The sequence below is a fragment of the Psammomys obesus genome, unplaced genomic scaffold (assembly GCF_907164565.1).
Source record: "Psammomys obesus unplaced genomic scaffold, mPsaObe1.curated_primary_1811, whole genome shotgun sequence".
NCBI lineage: Eukaryota > Metazoa > Chordata > Mammalia > Rodentia > Muridae > Psammomys > Psammomys obesus.
This window is the reverse complement of record NW_026596064.1, coordinates 11,833,560-11,857,317: the sequence shown is the minus strand read 5'-3', so window position 1 is coordinate 11,857,317 and position 23,758 is coordinate 11,833,560. Positions and strand designations below refer to the sequence as shown.

Genomic DNA, 23,758 nt, shown 5'->3' with positions numbered 1-23,758 from the left:
TTCTTCTTCTTCTTCTTCTTCTTCTTCTTCTTCTTCTTCTTCTTCATCTTCTTCTTCCTTCTTTCGGTTTTTTTGAGAGAGGGTTTCTCTATGTAGCCTTGGCTGTCCTGGAACTCACTACGTAGACCAGGCTGACCTTGAACTCAGAAGATCCTCCTGCCTTTGCCTCCCAAATTCTGGGATTAAAGGAATGTGCCACTATGGCCCAGCTACTCTCAGTGTCTTGCCTCCATTTAGCCTTCCCTTCACTTAGTTCTCAGGCATTCACTGGCGGGAGATGTGACGTCCTACCCTGCTAGGGAGAGTCTGACTTCATATTACACCTTTGTTGGTCAGTCTGTCAGGCTCCAAGGGCTGGGCCTGATCCTGGATCTCCAGGCTGGCTTGGGACACCCACATCACAGAGGCCTGCAGCATCGGCTCAAGACACCTTTCAAAGCACGCTGTGGATAAGCTAGCAGGTCCTTCCCCGGGGGCCTCTGTTTCAATTGTTGAGTGTTTATTAGACAGAATGTTAAAAACGAATGTTGATAATTCAAAAGAAGTTTGACCTGACCTTGAGGTGAAGGATTTGGAGACTGTTTAGTTTTCTAGATTGTGTGTGTTTGTGTATGATGTGTGTGTGTATGTACTCTGTGTATGTATGTGTGTGTGCAAGTCCATATAAAGTCCAGAGGTGATTTTTTTTCTACAGCTTTCTTTGTCTCTGTGTTTCTCTCTCTGTGTGTGTTTCTCTCTCTCTCTCTTTCTCTCTCTCTCTCTGTCTTTCTGTCTCTCTCTCTCCTTCCAAAGTTGTCTTCCTCAGTGTGCTAATGGGTAAGAATTTGAGCAGGAAAGCCATGAACACGACAGGCACCCCAGCGCCCTTTCCTGCTGGAGCAGCTAACCTCCTCCGTCCTTCTGTATCTGGCTGGGGTGTCTTCCTCACCTTTGGAGTGCCCGCTGCTGACCCATTTCTCTGCCTTTCCTCTGTTGTCGCCCTAAAGTTTAATGGCAGCTTCCAGGCTGGGCTTGAGAGGTAAACACTGGCTCAAAGAGAACCAACAAGGGCCAGTGGCGGTGGCATGGGCCTGTAATCCCAGCGCTTGGGAAGACGTGGAAGCATGGGGAAACAGGAGTTCAAGATCAGATTCGGATACATAGGAAGCTGAAAGCCAGCCTGGGCTACATGAGACACTCTTTTACCCTCCCCCAGAGAGGGTTCACCCCAAGCAGCCCCACTGAGCCAGGTAGGGTAGGGGAGGAGGATGTGTAGGACCCTCCACCTCAAGATGAGGCTAAGCTGAGGCCGGGCTTGAGTGTGGGGACTCACTGGTTGAGGGGGGAGAAGAAAGGAAACAGTGACCTCTGCTTGCTGGCCCAGCCAAGCAGCCATGGGAGAGGCAAACAGGGTAATTCACTGCAGAGGGGGGGAGGGGGGAGGGGAGGAGAGCGCCACATGGGTGGGGCGGGCAGGACACAGAGGCTGGGCTTGTGGTTGGTTGGGGGTGAGAGGCAATTTCTGATACCTATTAAGAGAAACCTCAAAAAACCGTTCAGTTCCAGGAACTGTACTTCAGAGATTAGCCCACTCTCTTTTTATGAAGAAAAAGAACAAGAACGAAACAAAACAAAGCAAAACAACCTTAGCAACCCTTGGGGATTTTTTTGTTTGTTTGTTTGTTTTGTTTTGTTTTTGAAACAGGGTTTCTCTGTAGGCTTGGCTGTCCTGGACTCCCTTTGTAGGTCAGGCTGGCCTCGAACTGACAGAGATCCACCTGCTTCTGCCTCCCTGGGTGCTGGCATCACAGGCTGTGCCTTGGGAACTGCCTAAGAGCCTCCTGGAGCCGTTCATTTATCACCCAGCCGCCTTATCTCTGGACTATAGCTGCAGAAACCGAAGCTGAAAGTAGCTGTTTGACCGGCTCAAGGCCAACAAGCAAGCAAGTGGCAGAGCTCAGATGGGAATGGGTATCTGCTCCCGGACCTATCAGGCTCGAGACTGCTGCCAATTATCGAGACTGCCACGCGCAACAGGCCGCAGGCCAGCCCTTTAGTGCCTGCTGCTGCTGCTGCTCACGGTCCCTGACTTCACAAGACTGCCTTTGCTTTCAAAGTAATGCTTTTGTGTTTCCTGTTACAAAAGGTGAACACGTTTTAGAAATTTTTTTTTTTTTTGAAGTGAATGTCTTAACGATATTGCCCAGACTGGCTCCAAGTAATCCTCCTGCCTCAGCTTCCCGAGTAGCTGAGACCACAGACACATACCGCATTGCCCAGCTATGCTTTGAATAAAACTTAAAAGTGTCAAAAACCCAAAGAGAAAAGTTAAAATCCTTCGTAATCTCGCAATCAGAGTTGAATCCTGTGAATGTTTTAGGAGCACCCCCCCACACACACACCCCTTCACTTATTCTTTCTCCCTCCTCCTTTTGGCTTTCTTGAGACAGGATCTTACTCTGTTGTCTACGCTGGCCTCAAGGTCATGATCCCCCTGCCTCAGTGCCAAATCAAGGGATTACCAGCATATGCCACTACTCTAGGCTGCTTGTCTTCATTCTGTAAACGCGCACAGGTCCTGAAAACTGCTGTCTATCTTTGCTTTTTTTGAGGGGGGTGAAATGGGGGTGTTTAAGACAGGGTTTCTCTGTGTAGCCCTGGCTGTCCTGAAAACCAGGCTGACCTCAAACTCAGAGATCGACCTGCCTTCTGCCTCCCAAGTGCTAAGATTAGAGGCATGCACCCCCACTGCCTGGCTACTTCTGTAAGCTTTAGCCACGTTACTGAGCTTTATAATTGCCTCAACTACACACATTGGAACTATCCATGGGGCTGGGGCTCAGCAGGCAAAGCGCCTTCCGTGGGAGCGTGAGGGCCCGAGTTTGACGCACATGAGGGTGCAGTGGCACACACGTGTGGCCTCAGTGCTGGAGGACAGAGACAAGCGGGTCCAGGGCTCCCTAGCCAGATATTCTAGCCAAAATAGTGAGCTCCAGGCTTCGGTGAGAGATGCTACCTTATGTGAGATGGCTCATAGGTTAAAAACAAACCAAAAACTGGCAACTTAGTGGGGCGTAGTGGCAACACACCTTTGATCCCAGCACTCAGGAGGCAGAGGCAGGTGGATCTCTGTGAGTGTGAGGTCATCCTGGTCTACAGAGGTAGTTCCAGGACAGCCAGAGCTACACAGAGAAACACAGTCTTGAGGAAAAAAAAAAAAACACCTGGCAACTTGAGCTCAGTTCTCAGAACCCACATAAAGGTGGAGAGAAATGATTCTGCAGAAGTTGCCCTGTGACTTTACAGTAGACCATAAAACTGTGTCACAATTAAACCACATGTAAATTAGATGTGGCACACGCCTCTAATCCCAGCACTTGGGAGGCAGAGGCAGGTGGATCTCTGTGAGTTTGAGGCCAGCCTGGTCTACAGAGTAAGTTCCAGGACAGCCAGGGCTACACAGAGAAACCCTGTCTCAAAAAAACAACAAACAAACAAAAAATCTCTGTTTATCTTTACTGTGTGGCTGACTAAAGTTTGGTGGTAGAATGGACATAATTTCTTCTCCTTTAGGAGTTAAGAAAAAAAGGGGGGGGCAGAAGTGAGGTGCAGGCTGAGGGAAAGGGGTGGAGTCGTTTGACCAGGAACATTATGAAGAAAGACAGCAGCAGGTGGCTGGGGGGCAGCTCAGAGAGAGGGGACAGGGGACACCAGTGTGGGTTATGTCCTATCCTGCTGAAGAGGCCGCTTCCCTTGAGAACCGGAGTTAACAGCCCCCCACTGAAAGGTGACAGAACCTTCCGGGTCTGCAGGCTTCTGGGGAGGAGGGCGTGGGGTCCAGGCGGGATGGAGGCCTGAGGAAAACCAATCCCGATGGCGGAACTTTACTCAGAGGAAAAGCAGGTTTTCTGAGCACTCCATCCGAAATGGATGCCACCACAGGCTAGGCTAAGATGGTGTGGACAGGGATGGGGACTGAGACGCAGCTGTGATTGGCAGTTGGGAGTCCCTCTGCCACCCCAACTCCGAGGCAGAGGGAACGGCTCCATCTGGAACCAACGCCCCGTCGTGACACAGGCGGTCATTGTCACCCACCCAGGGAACAGCGGGGACCTGGGATACGAAGGCACCTGTGACTATGTGCCCGTGTGGTCCCCTCCTTTCCCTGCTGACGCCTCAGAGCTAGGATGGCTGCCCAGGCAACGGCTCTGCCTTAAGTCTCGACTTTGTCCCTGAGGCCGCAGCTGATGGTGTAGGCGGCTTTTCATGATTCATACGCAGGCGGAGAAAAAAAGGCGTAATTCCAATTTGAGATCAGAGCCGCTTCCTCCCTGGTTGGGAGAGGGGCCCAGGCTGGGTTTGAGGGCTTGGCTGGCTGGGCCTGCATGGGGGTGGGCAGCACCAGCGGTGCCAGTAAAACTGCCCATAGGCATCTGGCCCTGATTACTCTCAGGTGGCATCTGAGCTGGAGTGTGCCAGAGTGTGCCCAGTTCCACCCATGAAACGGGAAAGGTTCTCATAGTCAACCAGCAAGGCAGAGGAAAAGCTGGCCTGGCAATCAGCCGTCCTGGCACACGCCCTCCCACCCCCAACCACAGCTAGAACCCCCTTCTTAGGAAACGCCTACTCAATCGCCATATTTGATTAATTTGCCTCCAGCCTTTTAAAAACAACGTGCGTGTAATGTCTTTTACTTAGTTGATTTGTTTTTATGTACCTGACTGTGCGTGCTTGTGCCCCACAGGTGTGCCCGCCGAGGTGGGAAGAGGCGGTCTGACCTCTCGGAACTGGAGCTGCAGATGTTTGTGAGCCAGCCTGTGGGTCCCCTGCCGGTGCCCCTAACCAGTGAGCCACCATCTGGCCCCTCCACAGGGAACTGGAGATAGTGCTTAATTATACAGATACGTGCGTTCTTTTTAAAACTTCGCTTTGCCGTTGCCTCCTGGACTCGCTGTGCTTGATCAGTGAATGATGGCGTGACCTTTCTCCTGCCACCCAGTTCAGGCTCCGGGCTTTTTTTTTTTTTAACATCTCTTCTTGAGTAGACAATATGCTTCCCTTGTTATTTAGTGTGTGTGTGTGTGTGTGTGTGTGTGCCTGCCTGCGTGCGCGCGTGCACACACACACACATGTACAGAGCGTCCCAGGGCTTGGGGAGGCTGGTTCTCTCTCCACCTTGCTGAGTCAGGCTCTCTCTCTTGTTCCTGCTGCTGTGTTGCCTGTTCCATGCTAGCTGCCTGACAGCTGTTGAGTGATTTTTTTTTTTTTTATTTTTGTTTGGTTTTTGTTTTTTTTTCGAGACAGGGTTTCTCTGTGTAGCCCTGGCTGTCCTGTACTCGCTTTGTAGACCAGGCTGGCCTTGAACTCACAGAGATCTACCTGCCTCTGCCTCCCGAGTGCTGGGACTACAGGCGTGCACCACCTCGCCCAGCCTGCCCAGCCTTCTGCGTGGCACTTATTTCTCCCTCTATCTCACAGCTCTAGTGCTGGGATGACAGGTGTGCCTTATCTTGTGTGGATTTTTTGGTTGTTGTTTTCCAACGTGGGCTCTGGGAACAGAACCCAGGATCGTCAGGCTTGCTCAACAAGCACTTTTACCACCAAGCCATCTCCCCTCCCCAGCAATAAGGCTTTGAATGGCTTCCCCCTCCCAAGGCCCCTTCTCCCAGGACTTCCCATTCCCATCCAGGCCTAACCTCTGCCCCTATAGCAAGGGACTTGAGACAGGAAAGATAAGTGAAGCTGCTAAAGGGTTCCGGTTTCCCTGGCCAAGGCCAGCTTTGGGACACACTCTGGGACACGCTTTTCTGCTTCCTCATACTAATTCAGGCTCCTCTTTCCTGTGGCTGTTTCTGCCCCACTATTAGAATCTGGGCTAGCCTTGGGCTTCTGCTCATCTGTGCACCGTCTCTACGGGGTTCCTTCCAACATAGAAAACAAAGGCTGATGCTAAAGCCTGATGCCCTGGAGAGGCCACACTAGAGAGGGAATTGGTGAAGATTCTGGGAGCCAGGACCCCTTGATGGAACCTCAGAAGACTCAGGCAGAGCACTGAGTCAGAAGTCACTGTGTGTCTGACCCCCGAGGTCAAGGGAAAGACCTTCCAGGAAAAGGGTGTGGTCAACAGTGCCATTACAGCTGGGGATCAAAGAAAATCGACCTCGAACAAAACAAAAGCTGGACTGCGGATGTAACGCAGTGGGAGTGTTTGTCCAGTACACACCCGGACAAGAGTTTGATCTTCAGCACAGCAAAAGAAAACAAAAACAGGCCAGCGTAGTAAAAGCAGTTGCTGCATGGGTCAAACTGGAAGGGTGTGGACCTTCGAAACAAACTCCAGGGGTAGGTCCCCAAGATCCCACTGAGCAGAAAAAGGGTGGGGTGAAAAAAAAAACCAAACAAATTGCTCCTTTAAAGCCACCTGAATGTTTTAGGAATGTCTGGGTTTGGGCTTTTCTTTCCTGCTACAGGATACTTATAGAAAACAGACCTGAAAGGCTTCAGGTCCAGAGCAAAGAGCCCTCTGTGTGCCTCCTCCTGGTCTCTGCTTTGGAAAAGGTTCCTTTCCTCTTTGCTCTGGATTGTACCCAAGGCAGCCAGAACCTGGCGTCTGAGCCAGGCCCACCACCCGAGTCCCTACGGACAGTCAGAACGAGCTGGATACAGATGGACCTCACAGCCTTACACACACTTTCACCCCAGGGTCCCACATCAGGGGCTTGGGAGCTCCAGACTGTGCTGCCAGCTGGCAGCCAAGCGGCCCATCCATGCCTCCCAAGACCGAGCCTAGCTCTTTCCCCTGGAAGATAACTTGGCTAAAGGAGAGGGAGCTGAGAAGGTCACCACAGAAAGGTGATCCAGGCTCAGTGCCTAGGAGTTAACAAGGTGGCCTAGCCTCAAGCCTTGGCTCTTTCCAAGTCATCTCAATCCAAAATGTGCGAAAGGGCAAGAGGGCCAAAGAGCAGACAGAAACGTGAGACCTGTTTATAACAGGTCTATAACACCTGTTATAGACCTGGTGGCCCAGATCTATAACCCCGGCTACTTGAAAGGCTGAGACAGGAAGATTGTAAATTCAGGGTGTGTGAGACCATTAACTCAGTCTCAGGGCAGGGTAGGGGGGCAATCCTTCGCAGAGTCCCTAGACTCATAGACTAAGGTGATGGGCTCACTGCGCCCTTCCCAAGCACCTCACCTTAGTCCTCGTCAGAGAGGAAGAGTCCACGCCCTGAAACATCCCAGAGTGAATTCAATACCAGACATGGCTCCACTCTTCTGTTGGCAGGCTCGAAAGGGCAACTTCGAGGCCAGGCTGTGTCAGGGACACACTGCAGGAAGCGGCAGAGCTAGTTCCTGCTGCGCATCTCTGGAGAACGACTCTCGCTGTCTCCACAGCACCTTGCTGTCCGGGCCAGGAATCAGCCAGCAGGGAGGCGTCTCACCGTTTTTGCCTAAGGCTTATGAAGAGAGACGTACAAACCAGCGGGCTGTTTCCCGCTGCAAAAAGAGTCCTGGTCACTGAGCCAGCATCTTAGGTATGAGGGACAAGGGGGCATAGGCCTCTGATCCATCTGCTTGGAGGCTGTAGCAGGAAGCTCACTGGTTCAGGGCCTGGCTGGGTTTCAGAGTGAGTTCAAGACTGCCCTGAGTAATTTGGTGACACCTGGGCTCAGAATTTTAAACTGTACCTCAGTTTGCCTTGAATACATGAAAATCTGGGTTTGGCAATCGAGGGAGGGAGACACTAACCCATACATTCAACCCAGCCAATCAATGACTGGTCCAACTTGAGTCACAAGTCAAGAGAGAGAGCCCGCCGCTGACACTACCCATAATCTTCTGCTATACTTGCAGTCAGGAGGCTAGCACAATATATGAGGGGCTTCTCAAAGCAGCTGATGAAAACAGATGCAGAGACCCACAGCCAAACAGTAGGCGGAGCTCGGGAAATTTGATGGAGGAGGAGGAGGAAGAAGGATTGAAAGAGCCGGAGAGGTCAAGGACACCCCAAGAAAACAGCTACAAAATCAGCTAACCCGGACCTACAGGGGCTCACAGAGACTGAACCACCAACCAGAGAGCATCCATGGGATGGTTCTAGTCCCCACCCCACATGTAACAGATGTACAGCTTGGTCCCCATGTGGACCTCAACAGCAGGAGCAGGGGCTGCCTCTGACTCTGTCGCCCACTTTCAGATCCCTCTCCCCTAACTGAACAGCCTTGTCTCAATAGAAGAAAGATGGGTCCAGTCCAACTTGATATGCCAAGGCAGGATGGTACCCAGGGGACGTCACTCCTTCTCTGAGAAGAAATGAAGGGGCGGGAACAGGAGGAGGGAAGGTGAGGTGAGGGGGAGGGCTTGGAAGGAAAGGAATATAAAGTAAATAAATTTAATAGAAATTAACTAATTAATAGAAAAGAAATCAGGGTTTGAGCTCCAGCACTTAAAATTTTTTAAAAGGAATTCCAGGCCAGGGCAGGAGGAACCCTGTTCTTGTGGGACTGGGGCCGCTCAGGGTCATACCCACAGAGACACAAGCAGTGCCCTTCCTCACACACTCGCCTGAGGACTAAATGAGCTAATGCAAGCAGAGCACTTAAGCCAATGCCTGGCCACACAGAAAAGCATTCAAAGGCGCTGTAATTACTGTCGTCATCCTGATGGTCCTGCTCGCTGATGCCAGGCAGCTAGGTCTCTAGGCCCTGCCTGTTTTACAGGCCAGGAGCTGGCCCTGCTTTCTCACCACAGGGTGTGGAAAGGGCACAAGGCAGACAACTGGAGACAGCTCAGGCTTTCATGAGTTGTGTGACTCCAGGGAAAGCCCTCTCTGGTGCCCACACCCTCCATTTCCTTCTCCCTGAGAAATAAGGGAGGTGGCTAGATGGCCCATGGGGTCCCCCTCATTTGGAATCTCTGGTTTTCATTGCAAAACAAAACCAGCCCAGTCAGAAAGCAGTTAGCCTGGCTGGGCTGTAAAAAGGCCCTGGCAGAGGCAGACAAAGGCGCCCTGTACAGACGCTGCCTCCAGCCCTCATGTGCTGTACCAGACCCTGCAGCTTCCAGGAATCACAGTTAGACGTCTCTACTTGAAACTCCTCCACTGGCTTTGTGTTCCTGGAAGTTATCATCCAGGAAAAGCCAGGGGAGGAGGAGGGAGTGAAAGGGATGGAGAGCAGGAGGGCAGCAGGAAGGAAAGGGACAGGAAAGAGGACAGAAGGAAGGGGAAGGACAGGGGACTAGAAAGGAGAGTGGAGAGGTGAAAGGCAGTTAGGCTGACTGGAGCCCAGGGCCACAGAGGAACAGGAGCCAGGAACAACAAGTGGCTCTTGACTTCCTTCAGCCTGAGGTGCCGTGAGCAACCAAGCACAAGCAGCTTGCTTAACTGAAGAGCACAGCCGTGGCCCTGAGGCCGTGCTACTGCTCCCCACCCCAGGAGAGCCCCAGCTCTCACAGCTGAGTCTACACTCCAGTCTCTCTGGGAGACAGCCCGGGGGCTGACTTTCCCTTAAAGCAGCACCTTTCCCCCATCACTGTTCAGCCCCAAGGGATCCCACTCTGAATGGGGCAGCAGTGGACTCTGCCACCTTGGTAACTGGCATTTTGAAGTCCTGAGCAGGTCACACAAAGGCCTGCCTCCTGAGGCCCCAGGGTCATCCTCTAACAGTGAAGACCACTGTTGATTAAGCAGTCCCTGGCCAGTGCTGGAGCGTGGCTGTGTCCCATCAGTGCCCGTGACAATGTGACAACGCTGTGGCTTGGGACCATTCATCTCAGAAACCCCACAATCTGTCTTCACACTGAAGAAGGTGTCACGAGAAAGGGCCTAGAGGGTTTTTGGCTCTCCCACTTGGCATGACCAGGGAAAGTTACTGGTTTGTTGAGTGCTGGTTTCCCTAAAACTAGAACAGCAACTTTGCAGCGCTGATGGGAAGATGAAAGGAACTGTTACGGACAACTAGCACAGGCTTGACAGGACAGTGAGTAGTAAAGGTTTTGTCCTCTGGAGCAAGAATCCATCCCTTGGCCTCAGCTGCTTGCTAAACAGCTAAAGACATACAATCCCAGACAGAGGTCTCCTAGGGACCTGACACCAGACCCAGTGTCCATGAGGGTGGCCAGCAAGGCGCCTGTGCCCTGGAGGTGTGAGGAGTTCGACCCTGTCTGTCACTCCATAATATTCTCCTCTGCTCCTTCATCCCTGCCCTGCCCCACTCTTTCAGACACTTGCAGGGCCCCCCCCCCCCACCTGGGTGGAGTGCTTAAGGCAGAGCAGGGTGGGGCGAGCCAGAGACCACAGGAACCCATTATCAGGTGGCCCAGGATGGAGAGGCCTTCAGCGGCCCCCTTATCAGCGCCCCAGTGGGATGAAGAAGCTCTGCCTTATCAGAGCCTGAGGCAAGAGTCTGGTTCTGCACTCACAGCCCAGGCTCCCCTGCTGGAGGCTGAGAGCAGCAACTGGCAGTGGTCTCCTGGGAACCCTGAGAGCAAGTGCCCAGGCTTGCTGCCATTTCTGCCATCAGGTTATCTTAGCCAACCGCTTTCCTCCCTAGCCTCAAACCCTGTCTCAAACAGGGTGGCAGTGGGCTGGGGAATGAACGGTCTCAGGCCCTCATCCTCCTCAGGACACTCAAAGCCTGTGACTCTGTGGGGACCGCTGGGCTGAGCAAAGGGAAGTGACTTATATCAGGCATACGAGTTGGCAGCAGGGCTGAGTGGTCAGTCCCTCAAGGCTTGTCTTACCCGACAAGTCTTGACCTCCCAGAAGGCCAGGAGGATGACTCTGGAGCTATTTTTGGCTTTAGGAGCTGGCTGGCTAGGATCCTACAGGGAGGGGCTCCAGCTACCATTTGGCACATGGTCATTCCTGGCTCTGGCCCTCACGCTGAGGGTGGCAGGGCTTTCTGGGCATATGGACGAGAGCTCCCCCCTCCCCATGGGACTCTGATAACAGCTCCTACCTTATCTGTTGGCCAAGGACTGGGCGGGGTACATCTGAGAAGCAAAGGCAAGTTCTCCAGAAAGGAGTGGCAGAGGGGAAGGTGGGATTTGAAGCCTTCCAGCCTGGCCTGAGGTCTGGCAGGAGGACCATCAGAGAGAATGAAGGTGGGCCAAGTCCTTCTCAGGCCTAGAGAGACTCTCGGTTAGGAAGAGCGGAGAGACCTACAATCTTTACCCCAGAGCAGGAGTGACTGCCTGCCTTCGGAGGAGTCAGGGCCTCTTTTGAGAATCTGAAGAAAAGCGCATCCTTGCCTTGTGGGGGTCACTGAGGCCTTAAGGGGCAAGGAACAATAACATGGCTTAAGCCTCTAAAGGCCCCTTGCCTGAGCCTGCATACCCAGAAGCTAGAAACAATGAGTACTGCCCCAAGCCAGGCAGGGCTGGAGATGGGTGAGCTCCCGAAAGCCCCTACCCATGCTGGAACTTCAGCAAATACCCTTCCAAGCCAGGAAGTTGCAGGATTTACTCCAAGCCTTGGCCTAGGCGCCTGGAGGCCTCTATTCCCCTGACCCAGGCCCAGGCTACCTGGGAAGCTATTCTTTGGGGGAAGGAAGGAACAACCTCTGACTGCCCTATTCTTGCCATCTTCTTGAAGCTGGCCTGCTCCCTTCCGCACACACAGGAGATGCACACGTCAGTGTAAACACACAATTGGGCTCTGGCTCAAAAGCGCTATTCCTGTCCGTGTCTGCCATGTAACTGCAGAGCTGCTTTAGCTCTACAGTTAATTGTACCCCATAATAACCCAAAATGTAGTCCCTGCCACCATCTGCAAGGGTCATCTGCAAGCTGGACTCAGGGTTTGTAGTTTTGTTTGTTTTGTTTTGAGACAAAGGCCTATGTGGTCCTGGCTGTCCCGGAACTTGCTATGTAGACCAGGCTGGCCTTGACAAACTCACAGAAGTCCTCCTGCCTCTGCCTCCTGAGTGCTGGGATTAAAGTAATGGGACTCTATGCCTGCCCTGGGCTGACTTTTTGTATTCCAATGACATATATCCAGAACTCCAACTAGAACAATTGAGCAAGGGTGAAACTGGAGAAAAGATTCAAGCTCCAAAGATGCTCCTGACGTTGAAAATGAGCCAGCCCGCAGCCCGGAGGGTCAAAAGCAGAGCAGGGAGAGCTGACAAACTTGACAGGGAGGAGCCTGGGGCTTCCAGGGAGAGGTAGGGATGAGGGTGGGAGTGGGGCTGACTTGTGGCCGAACTTTATTGTCTAAAGGGCTGTAGAGATGTTCTGCATCACACAAGCCCGCACTGTGGCCACTAGTAAAGCTACAGATGAATGTGCCTCACTTCCAGGGACCTGAAGAACTCATAGGACCTTGGATTACCCCAGGCACAGGAACAGTATGGAAGTATATAAAAAATAAGACTTGGTTGCAGCAAAGATGAGGCTGAGTGTCAGACTGAGCGCCCTGCGTTCCTCCAGATCTCTTAGAGTGGCCATCGGAAGAATACCTCCACCTAGCCTGAGGGCTTTCCAACCCACAATGCAACCCAAACCGGACTTAAGCGTTCCCAGGGCAGTGGGCGCCCTCTGCAGCCAGATACAGGTACTGCAGGGATGAGGCCGCTTCCTTCCCTAGAGCAGACGTGACTGGTGGTTTTTCTCTCACATCATCGCCCGCGCTCTGCAGTTAATACTGTCGGTCCATCGTAAGAAAGAGAAGCTTTTTTTAGTGTCCTGCCCAGGCGGTGATAAACTCTGAGTTTGGGTCTCCAGGGATCCTGGCTCACCCATCCCTGGAGGTCTTTGTCCCCGCGTCCCTTGAACAGACCTGGACACCCTCATCAGAAACCAACAACCAACATTTAATGAGGCTTGGTGGGTGTCAGTGCTCCCACCAATGAAACAACAGGGACTGGGTCCACGGGGACCACGCGGACTCAGACCGGGAGGCACAAGTTCAGGCGCTCCTGGCTCTGTGTGCACCGGCGCGCGTACCGTCCAGCGGCCTCTGACATCAGGGGGAGCCTTGAGCTGGCATGGATCTAAAAAGAGTGGACACCGGCGGGCCCCCTCCAGCCTCCCCAGCTCCAGCTCGCAGGCAACCCCGTGCTCCACCCAACAGCCCCGGGACCACCCCGTTTCAAGGTCCAGCTTCCGGGCCGGCCACACCCCCTGAGAACCTTTCCACTGACGCCCTCCACCTCCTCACCTCCTGGAGAACGCAGCTTCACCGCTGCCTGGGGGGCCCTTCCCTCCCGTGTGCGGAGGTTGGGGCTGGGGGTTGGGGGGACCTGGGGTACGGTGTTCGGGAGAACGCGGCGGTGAGGGTGGCCGATTCTCACGGATCCATTCTGTCCCCACTGGTCGCTGCAGACAGACAACTTCAGACATGTACCTGAAGAAGCGAGAAAGGCCAGGTGCGGGGAGTCAATGCCCTTCTTAGCCAAGGTCGCCTCCTCTCTCTCAGTTTGGGAACACGTCCCAGGGGTCAGCTAGGCCAGCTTTTTCTGGCTGCAGCTCCTCCTTTAACCCTGTGTCTTGAGGCAAAAGTCCTCAGAAGGGCTTCACAATTGGTCCCTGGGTCAGGCGGGGGTGGGGGTGGGGGTGAAAGGCAGGGTGGGGGAGAGGGAGGTGGGGAGTGGAGGATGGGGGGAGGGTGGTGAGGAAAGGCCTGAACAGTACCAGGTCTGAGAGCTAGGGTAAGCGGCTGCCTCAGCCGCTAGCCCCAGGGTCCACCATTCAGATGCCTGAGTTTTCAACTCACTTGGGGCCCAGCGGTGCACACATTGTGAGATACCAGTTCTTGGGGAAGCCCTGGTCGAAGGGATTGTACCCCTGATGGTACCTGCACTGGAAGGGGATGAGAAGGGGCCGTCAGACCTGGCCCGTGGCTCACAGCGGCGACCCTGGCCCTCAGCCAGTTATCTCAGGCCCAGCTGCCGCTGGACTACAAAGAAGGGCAAGAAAGCTGGAGAGTGAGCTGGGCTCCTCGCTTTCCCGAGTTCCTGGGGAAAAGCACCCCAATTCTGAGCAGCGCTGCCAGAGCTGACGTTAATAACACGGTGCCCACCTCTCTCCTCTCTTGCCTTCTCCGGCTCCCTGTCACCCGTATGGCCCTGTGTAGTCCTTACTCTCTGTGGCCACACATAACGCTTCCTCTGACCTTCTTCCTGACAGATGTTCAGATCCTGCAGTACCCACTCAGCCCCTGCACAGACAGCCCACCATTTCCTGGCTTTCCCGCAGCTCATATTTGCTTTCTGAATGTCTTCATTGGATTTCACCACCTGGAAGGTTGGTAGTGATTCGAGTCAGATTTTCCCCAGCCAGAATTACACGGTTTAGGAAAGCCTGTCCCGAATGTGGTGATATGGCAAAGGTCAAGCTCAGAGTTCAAATCCTTCCCCTTCCTTTTGTTTGTTTGTCTTGAGACAGAGTCTCATTCTGTAGACCAAACTTGCCTAGAACTCACTTTTGCTGCCCAGGCTAGCCCTAAAATTGCAGGGATCCTCAGTGCTGTGGCTGTGGTTAAAGGGGTGAGCCACGGTGTCAGCATGCCTAGGACACTCCTTTTTTATGTTGTTTTTTGCTTTTTTGTTTTTCAAGACAGGGTTTCTCTGAGTAGCCCTGACTGTCTTAGAACTCACTCTGTAGACCAGGCTGGCCTCAAACTCACAGAGATCCTCCTGCCTCTGCCTCCCGAGTGCAGGCATTAAAGGCGTGCACCAGCACTGTCCGGCCCCCTGAACACTCTTAACTAGGGTCCTCTTCCCTCTCCCCTCCCCCTTTCCACTCATACTGAGACCCCAACCTCCTGCAGATCAAGCCTCAACCCAACTTAGAGAGCCTTAGTCATAATGAAAAAATGGCCCAACATCACCTCCGCCTGCTCCCAACTACCCTGTGCCCCAGGCTCTGTCATCAAGACTTTGATCCTCAGCACTCCACCAGAAGAAGCCAGGACCCCATTCAGAACCATCCCGGACTATCCTGCCGTGGCCCAAAAGCTACAACCAGCCACTCTGCTATGGAAATTCCTGTCTCCTTCAAGGTGTTTAGAGCAATTAAGAGAAACAGGTAGCTCACTAGGAGTTTTGATCCAATGTTTAGAAAGATTTGATACAATTGGCAGAATTTTCAAAGTTACGTGGAAAACAGTCAGCAAGATGTATACGAGGAATAGAAAAATGTTGATTTGTGTGACACTGAAAAGGCTTGGTTTGTAAGAACCAACCAATCAATCTTAGCATGTTCCTTTGCCCGCAGGGTCATGTCCTCTCAGACATGAAGAGAATCCAGTAGCTCTGAAGTGCTCCCACAGCCTTGCACACGCCTGGGCTTCCTCTTACTCCTCTTCTGTGTCTCAAATGCCCCTGCACTCTTCCAAGACCCAAATCAAGTGGCATCTTCCTGTCCTGCTCTCTGCCAACTCCCTGCTCTCTCTCTCTCCCACTCTCTCTCTCTTTCCTTTTCCACCTATGCTTTATCATTGGTTTGTTAGTTCCCTCATTTTTCCTTAATTTTTCTAGTACTTGGAATGCCAGGGCCCTGTGTTTGCTAAGCCATGTGCTCTACCAGTGAGCCAAAGGCCCAGCTCCCCATAGCTCTGGGTCTCAAAAAGTTCTAGGCACCGCAGTGGGGACCGTGAGCACACTGAAAGCCACACAGCCAGCCCAGCTGTCCCTGTGATGTGGGCAGCTGTGAGGCAGTGTTCTGAACACTGAGGGGTGGCCAGGCCAGCACAGAGAAAGGGCATCATGCTAGAAAAGCAAGTCCCTCTGCCACCTTGGCAACATGGCTGCCACCTGCTCAGCCACAGGCAGAGTGCTGTTGTGTGAGGCTCACAGAGTGTACGTCAGGAGTGTCCACTGGCTTTGGACACTTGCTGAGGGGAGCATCGCCATGGTGCTGAGGGTGGGCTTGGGCTGAAGTAGGCCAGGAGGTAAGAATGCAGCTGGAGGACCCAGGGGAGGTTTCAGCAGGCGGAGCGGGGGCTTATGGCATTAGCTAAGGGCCTTGCTCTGATTGTGAGACAGGAGAGGCACAGAAAAGGGGGATGGTGATCAAGGTAACAGATAGGCTCCCCAGTGCATGAGCTATCATTCGAAGGGCCTTATACAAATCCACCCATACTTTCCCTCTCTATAGTGAGAACCCGAGTGACTTGGTGGCTGAGTAACATCCCAGGCCTCCCCCACAGGCATGTTGTGGAGTTGAGATCTGATGTGGTCCATCCATAGAGTTCTTGCTATGAGCCAGCAAACAGGGGATCCAAAGGGAGCTTCTGCCTGGTTTTGGGAAAATGAAAGGTGGCGTATGCGATCAGGTGAACTGGATACTGCCAGAAAGAAGAAACAGCCCTGTCTGGTGGACCCCAAAATTCAGACCACACTTAAATCCCTTGAGGTTGGAGATCCTGGACTGGGAAGGCCTGATTATGAACAGAAGAAAGCAATGAGCTGGGGCTGACTTAGGGACTAGAACCACAGAACATCAGAGGAGAAACTGTTGTTGGGGGAGGGAAGATGGAGGATGGGGCTGGAGAGATGGCTCAGTGGTTGAGATCACTGTCTGCTCTTCCAGACGTCTTCCAGAGTTCAATTCCCAGCACCCACATGGTGGCTCATAACCCTCTATAACTGGGATCTGGTGCCCTCTTCTGGTGTACAGGTGTACATGCAGATAGAGCACTCATATACATTAAATAAATAAATCTTGGGGAAAACAAAAACCTGCTGTGTGGCAGAAACTGAACTGATGGACTGACACCAGAGAGAAGAAGCATATTGACTACTGGGCCAATAAGGAAGGGCTGGAGCAGAAGAGCACAGGGTGGAAGGAGAGTCAAAACTGGGGTGGTGAGATGACTGGGTAGTGAGTAGGTTGGGGATGCTTTGTCTGTCTGTCTGTCTGTCTGTCTGTAGTTGCCCCAGTAATGCTACCCACCTGTCCTCTTAAAACAGCAGTTAGTCAAGCTACTATCTAATGAAATGGGTACAGAAGCCACATGCTACAAAAGCAATGATGACGGATAGCAAAAAACAAAACACCCGAAAACCTAAATAAACATAAGGTGAAGCATATTTATGGATCCCCAAATGGTCTTCTGCTCTACAGGTCAACAGAGTTCTGATGAAGACCCCAGATTTGTAGAAAGTTTCAAGCTGACTCTCAAATTTCCGTCCAAGGAACAAACAGACAAGAGAATCTCAAAAAAAAAAAAAAAAAAAAAAAAGCAGTATAGAACTCCTTTTGTGCTATTTCCAAACTATAAATCAATAATAAATAAGGCTGTACAGGAAGGGCAGAAACACGGTATTGAGAAATAAATCATGTCTACCTGACCAGTTCTGTTTTTTTTTTTAAATAAATATACAAAAACTCACTACAACGGAGGAAGAAAACCTCTCCAACAAATGGTGTAGATATGCAAACGGCAAGTTTTGGGAACTGGTTAAGACCACTGTCTATTCTGGCAGAGGACTTGGGTTTCAGTTCCTAGAACCCACATGGAGGCTCAGAACTATAACTCCAGTTCCAGGGGATCTGACCCCCTCTTCTGGATACCATGGGAACCAAGCATGTATGTGGTGCACAGACATACATCCAGGCAGACACAGATACACATAAAAAAATAAAAACAAGTCTTTACCACATACAGAATTTAAGCCCAAAGAAATAATAGATCAAAAGGTAGAATTTGCACCCACAAAATTTCTGTAGAAAAACACATGAAATGTTGTGACCTTGGATTATTAGGCAAAGATTTCTTAATGATGACACCAAATGCACAAGAACCATTTTGGCCTGTGTGAGCATTCACGCACACGCACACACACACACAGCACAGATGCACAGATACAAGCACACATACCACACACATACACAAGTACATACAGACACACAAACACATACACGCCATGCACACGAATACAAACACTTCATCGCGATCAAAAACGTCTCTTTGGAACACACGGAAAAGAAAATGAAGTAACAGGCTGTAGATTTCAAGAAAATATTTTTAAACACATGCCCGAATCCAGAATGCACAACGTACTCATAAAAAAAGAGAATATAATCCAATTTTTAAACGAACGAAATCTTGGAGAATACATTACACCAAAGACAGGCTACTCAAGCCGGGTATGGTGGCACACACCTTTAACCCCCAGCATTCGGATGAAGAGGCAAGTGAATCTCTGTGAGTTCAAGGCCAGCCTGGTATGTAAAGCAAGTTCAGAACAGCCAGAGCTACACAGAGAAACCCTGTCTCAAAAAACAAACGACGACAACGAGAGGTAAACTGCTTGGTACCACTCTCATGAGGGAAAAATAACTCAAAGCTTCAGGATGTTACCACACAATTACTAGGTGGCTTAAAACAAAAACCAACCCTCTGACAGGGTCGAGTCTTTGGCAACTGGAACTCTCCTATATCACTGTAAGAATGCAAAGCCGTGGTTTGAAAGACAATCTGGTGGTTTGTTATAAGATTAAACCCAGCTGACCCTGCAGCGACATGCCTAAGAATTTACCCGACAGGAAAGCTTACGTTCTGGACATCAGTGTCTGGACTGAGTCCATTTTACAATCACCCCAAACTAGAAATGTAAAAATCCTTCAGTTGGTGAACAGATACTCCGTAGAGCACGCATACAATGCCAGTGATACACAGCAGAAGAGAGGAATGAACAGACGAGAACAGCAGGTGTGTGGGCTAAGCAAGGCAGAGTCCGAAGGCAGGGATGACATTTATGTGGGATTCTGGAAGATTAAAAACTGCAACAACAGGTGGAAAACAAATCAACCATTGCCCGGGCCTGGAATAGGAAGACGGTCAGATACCCCTACCATGACTGCTGGGTTTCCACTGCACCAGGACGAGGTCCCATGCTTGATTTTACTGACCCCTTTAATGTGACTGCCTCAGAGGGGTCTGCTCAATCGCCAGCGCCCAAATCAGAGCTGTTTCCTCACTCTCTTACCAATATGCTTTCAGCCTTTAACTCCAGCAGTCAAGAAAGAAGAAGAAGAAGAAGGAAGAGGAGGAAGAGAGGAGGAGGAGGAGGAGGAGGGGGGGGAGGGGGAGGAGGAGGAGGAGGAGGAGGAGGAGGAGGGGTGGGGAGGAGGAGGAGGAGGAGAGGGAGGAGGAGGAGAAAAGTTCTATTTTCTGGCTCCCTAGTCCTTTCACAAAGCTGGTAACATCAGTTCCTCTGTCTTCTGCTCCTCTGAAAGCACATCAGAGGCGCACAGAGTGGCGTGTCGGGCCTTCTTAACTCTTAGCTCCTTCTCTCAGTTCAAACTACCCAGCCCGGGACTGGCCTTTCTTGGTGTGGTCCGGGTAAGTGCCATGTCTATGCCTGAACCTGAGCCCTCAAAACTGCTGGCAGCCTAGCACACAACCATGGCACCCGGGACGGAGAGCGAGCGCCGCGCTCCAGCAGGTGGCGCTGTGGTCTGCGCTGCTGCTCAGGACAGAAGTCCATCAGGGCCAAGGGCAGTGAGAGCTAGAGGACGCTGGACGCTCCCCACAGCCAGACCTCCAGACGGCCACGCTCCGCCCACATACCTTGCTTTCGAAGGAGCGCTCCGCTGAGCTCACAGATATGACCTGGATCAGCAGCAGCAGGAAGAGAGGAATCAGGAAGCCCGCAGCGGGCACAGCCACCAGGATGCTCAACCAGTTAAGGAGCCACGCCCGGTCCATCTTGTCTTCCTTCTCCGCCCTTGCTCCTGCCCATCACATCTCCCACCCCGCTGTTGGCCTGCTTGTCCCTTTTAGGCTTCATTATTCTATGGCCCTACTAGGTTCTTTTATTTTATTTACTCCGTCCATTTCCCTACTTCCGTTAGCCTCTCAAGTGGCTTCTCCTCCTAGCTTCACCCATCACCCACTCTACCCTCTAAGACCTCATCTCTCACCTGCCTCAACCCCTCCCTCCCCACTGCTCCTCACGCGGGCCCTTGGGCATGTGTAGATACGCCATTGCCTTGTCCACGGAGAAAGGCAGATGGCTTGCGCGAATTAGGAACATCAGGCAGGAGACCAACAGGGCTCCTGAGTAGAGGCAGAGGGACAGGACCAGCAGCATGAAGAGGCGGAAGTTGCGGTGGCCAATGCAATTATTGACCCATTTGCAATGGTGGTCGAAGTCCTGTGACAGGGAGAAGAACAGGGCCTCCAGGATCCGTTCCCAAACAGCTCGGCCCTTGATGTCACTGCCTTTCCCCCCAGGAAGAATCCTGGTGACCAAAGTCCCTAATGCTGTTATAGCCTTCCAGAGACTGCTCGTGTTCTGTGAGGATTGCCCTGCAGCTTCACTCTGTCTGGACCTCTATTAGGTGAAGATGAGAGGAGGAAGTCCCCAGATCTGGCCTAGAGCCAAGTAAAGGGTTCAGATGTCCAGTGACAGCAAAGCAGGAGATCGGATAGAGGCTGTCTTCCCTGCCCCCTTCCCCAGAGCCAGAACACACGGATGTACCCATGCTGACGAGCCAGCCTCCCTGGACAGACACTGGCCCAGGGGCGGCCACCTGCGTGAGGGACCAAGAGCAGGTGGACGGACGTACAGTCATCCTTTGGCCCTCACCTGTCATGACTAACTCTCACACTGACCCCTGGCCCTCGTCTGATGAGACACCTCAGGGCTCTGACCGGGTCTAGGCGACAGGTCAGCAGACGGTAAGGGGGCACTCACCTCCACACAAATGTTACACCAGGGGCAGTGGTAGGTCCGAGGCGGGCGATGGAAGCAGCACTTGGCACACCACTCCAGGCGGAAAGCCCGCTGGTTCACACACACCACGTGCACCGTCATGGGGTCTTCATCAGTGGAGCCTGACACGAGGGAGACGTAGGCGGTAACCCTTATACTGCTGCTCCTGGCAGCCCCGCAGCAGGGCTAGGCACAGGGGGTGTGGGGAAGAGGTGGACAAGGGAATTCCTGGCCTTCCTCGGCAAGCTGGCCATCAGAGAGACAGAGACAGAGAAGTGTTGGTGGAGGCCTGCTCCAGCCTTGTGTGCAGAACTCTGCCTTTCGAACGCTTGAAGCTTTGTGTAGCGGGAAGACATTTCACACTGCGTGGTGGTGAACTGTGCGACCCACCCTTCCCAAGCGATTGCAAACCAGCCAGGATCCTGCTTCGGTGTTTTCCATGCCTTGGGGGCTCAGGAAATGAAACGCTAAAGCCGAGCAGTGCTGTCCTGGGGTAAAGGGGTCCCCAGCCTTTTGGGGTGCCAGCTCCTCCTTTCAGGGGGCTGAGTCCTCACCTCGATGTAAGATACCAGGGTCTGAGAAGTTGAGCCACACCAGACTGCAGAAGGTGAGGGTGAAGAGTGGGCCTGTGACCATGGCAAAGGCCCATTCTCCGTTCTGAACCAGCCACCTACAACTGAGACCAGAGCCACTTTCAGTCCTTGAGCTGGAGCGGCCTGGAGCTCCTCCCCAGGCTCCATCCAGCTGGGTCACAGAACTTAAAGCCAGCTCTGAGTATCCTGGCAAGGGACAGACTTACAGAGGCCCCATCAAATGTCACCCACCTCTATGTCCTAATTCCCCAGAATCCTATGCCTGCACATTCTTTTTTTCCTTTTCTTTTTTCTTTTCTTTTCTTTCTTTCTTTCTTTCTTTCTTTATTTTTTATTTTTTTGTTGTTGTTTACAAGACAGGGTTTCTCTGTGAAGCCCTGGCTGTCCTGGACTCTTTGTAGACCAGGCTGGCCTTGCACTCACAGAGCTCTGCCTGCCTCTGCCTGGGATCTAAAGGCGTGTGCCACTATGCCTGGCAGCCTGCACATGTCTCTCCCTCGGACTAGACCGAGGGTCTAGTCTAAAGGCTTGTTCCCCAAGCCTTCCAGAGCTCCTTCCTGCAACTCCCCGCCTCTGTACTACATTTTTTACTATTCCCCCTTCCGTATAAGAAACCCAACAGACGGCCTGGGACACGCACGGGAACCCGAAGAAAAGCCCGCTCAGAAAGACCAGCAGTGTGACGTTGAAGGCAGCGAACAGGCTTGGCGGGAACCATGAGAGCGGGGCCACAGGCAGCTTCTGCGGTTCCTTCACAAGTGTCACAGCATCCTTCAAGAAAGGCATAGCTAGGGCAGAGGAGAAGGTTCACTTGGCAAAGCACTCGCTGTGCAAGGGTGAGGGCCCGAGTTCAATCCTCGGGTCCCCGTGAAAGCAGGGAGTGTAAGTGTATACCTTTAGAAGCCACAAGAGGATCCTGGGGCTTATTGCTCAGGCAGTCCAGCCAGAAAGGCAAGCTCTGGATTCAGCGAGAGGCCTTGTCTCAAAAAGTGAGGTGAGATTAATTAAGACAGCTAACTTTGGATCTCTCTCTCTCTCTCTCACACACACACACACACACACACACACACACACACACACACACACACGAGGTGGGGCATGACCCCCATACTCACAGGGGAACTATGAGACACCAGCTACTCTTTCCTCTGTTGACTCTCAGAATTTCGTTGCCATAGCAACAGAAGCCACAGCCCAGGAGAGGAGGGGGAGAAAAAAGTGTCAGTATGATGTCACAGAGGCAGAGGAATGGGGGCTCTGGCTGCTTCCTGTCGGTCACTTTTGATTCCAACTGTCCTCCTGCCCACCTCTCATGCTAGAGTCCAAGGAGCCCCAGCCTGGCCTCAGGCTTCCTTGGAGGCTGCTGGGGTTTGGCCCCCAGAAAGTCACGTGATGCAGCCCTGTTGGTGTGCTAGAGGCCTCAAGAGAGGGGTTAGCAGGGACACTGATGTTCAAAGGGACTTATGGAGTCTTCATGGGACCCTCATTTAGCCGTTCACTATTTAAGAAGTAGGACTGACTCCTCTCCAGTCACAGGATCTCTCTGTCATGACTTCTCTGAGTTCCAGGCCAGCCAGGGCTGCACAGAGAGACTCTGTCTTTAAAAACAAAAAACAAGCAAACAAAAACATGGAGTACAGATCTAAACAGAATTCTCAACAGAGGAATCTCTAATGGCTGAGAAGCGCCGCCCTCCCCCCCAAAAAAACATGTTCAGCATCCTTAGCCATCAGGGAAATGAAAATCAAGATTCTGAGATCCATCTAACACGTGTCAGAATGGCTAATGTAACCTGCTTAAACTCTATAGCCCCTCTGTTGAGACCTCCTTTAGTTCTTAGCACAACTGTGGCTCCTCTGTGAACACCTGCTATAGCCTTCAGCATATCAGAAGCCATTTTGCCACTAAGTCTCCATTTTGATCATTAGGTGAAATTATGTGCCTGAGACCAGGATACCATCCAGCAGTTCAACACTTGCTGCTTAGAATAAAACAATAGATGATAAATGCCGGTTCTGCTTGAGTTAAAGATCGCAACATCCTGCTATGTTCCTTACTCCCAGAAAGCTGGAAAGCGCCCAAGAGGTCCCCTCCTCTAAATCCCGGCCAATCAGCTTAAAGTGCTTTGCCTAGCTACCTGGATACAATACAATACAATTTGAACAAAATAGATTATGTTTAGTCAGTCAAAAAGATGTAATGCTGGCCCCCCTCACTTCCTACAGCTGGTTACCTGGTTGTTACCTGGTTACGATTTTTCGCATAAAAAAAAAACCTGCCTCTGAAACAGAGGCATCATAATCTATTATGGCCAGTCCAGATTACGGCCCTGACCTGTCAGTTTTTGTCCAGCTTTCAATAAACTCCCACCACTCTGGATCTGGTGTTCGAGTGGCCAATATGTGGCTATTCCTGAGCCCATAACAGCTAAGATTTAAAACACAAGCAACAGTATAAGTGCAGCAAGGGGAAACCCCTCCGTTGCTGGCGGGAGCGCAAGCTTGTGGAGTCACTTCG

At 52.0% G+C, this 23,758-nt stretch overlaps 1 protein-coding gene across 1 annotated transcript; it reads right to left on the bottom strand.

The window, feature by feature from the left end:
• Positions 1-13,137: 13,137 nt before the first annotated feature.
• Zdhhc19 (zinc finger DHHC-type palmitoyltransferase 19) lies at positions 13,138-22,181 on the bottom strand. The gene is made up of 8 exons (XM_055625201.1): positions 22,136-22,181; positions 21,882-22,029; positions 21,203-21,324; positions 20,631-20,770; positions 19,915-20,087; positions 19,502-19,607; positions 13,697-13,782; positions 13,138-13,327 (listed from the first exon to the last, which is right to left on the bottom strand). The coding sequence occupies exons 2-8, from the start codon at positions 22,025-22,027 to the stop codon at positions 13,138-13,140; spliced, it is 963 nt and encodes a 320-aa protein (XP_055481176.1). The 5' UTR covers positions 22,028-22,029; positions 22,136-22,181.
• Between the last annotated feature and the right edge of the window lie 1,577 nt (positions 22,182-23,758).

Bases quoted from the DNA above. Each gene is read 5' to 3' on its own strand.
- Zdhhc19 (XM_055625201.1), bottom strand. From the start codon at position 22,027: ATGCCTTTCTTGAAGGATGCTGTGACACTTGTGAAGGAACCGCAGAAG. The intron at 13,783-19,501 runs GTATGTGGGCGG...ATCCCCTTCCAG, and splicing joins AGCGCTCCTTCGAAAGCAAG to TGCAGGTACCATCAGGGGTA. The intron at 13,328-13,696 runs GTGAGTTGAAAA...TCGCTTCTTCAG, and splicing joins TGTGCACCGCTGGGCCCCAA to GTACATGTCTGAAGTTGTCT.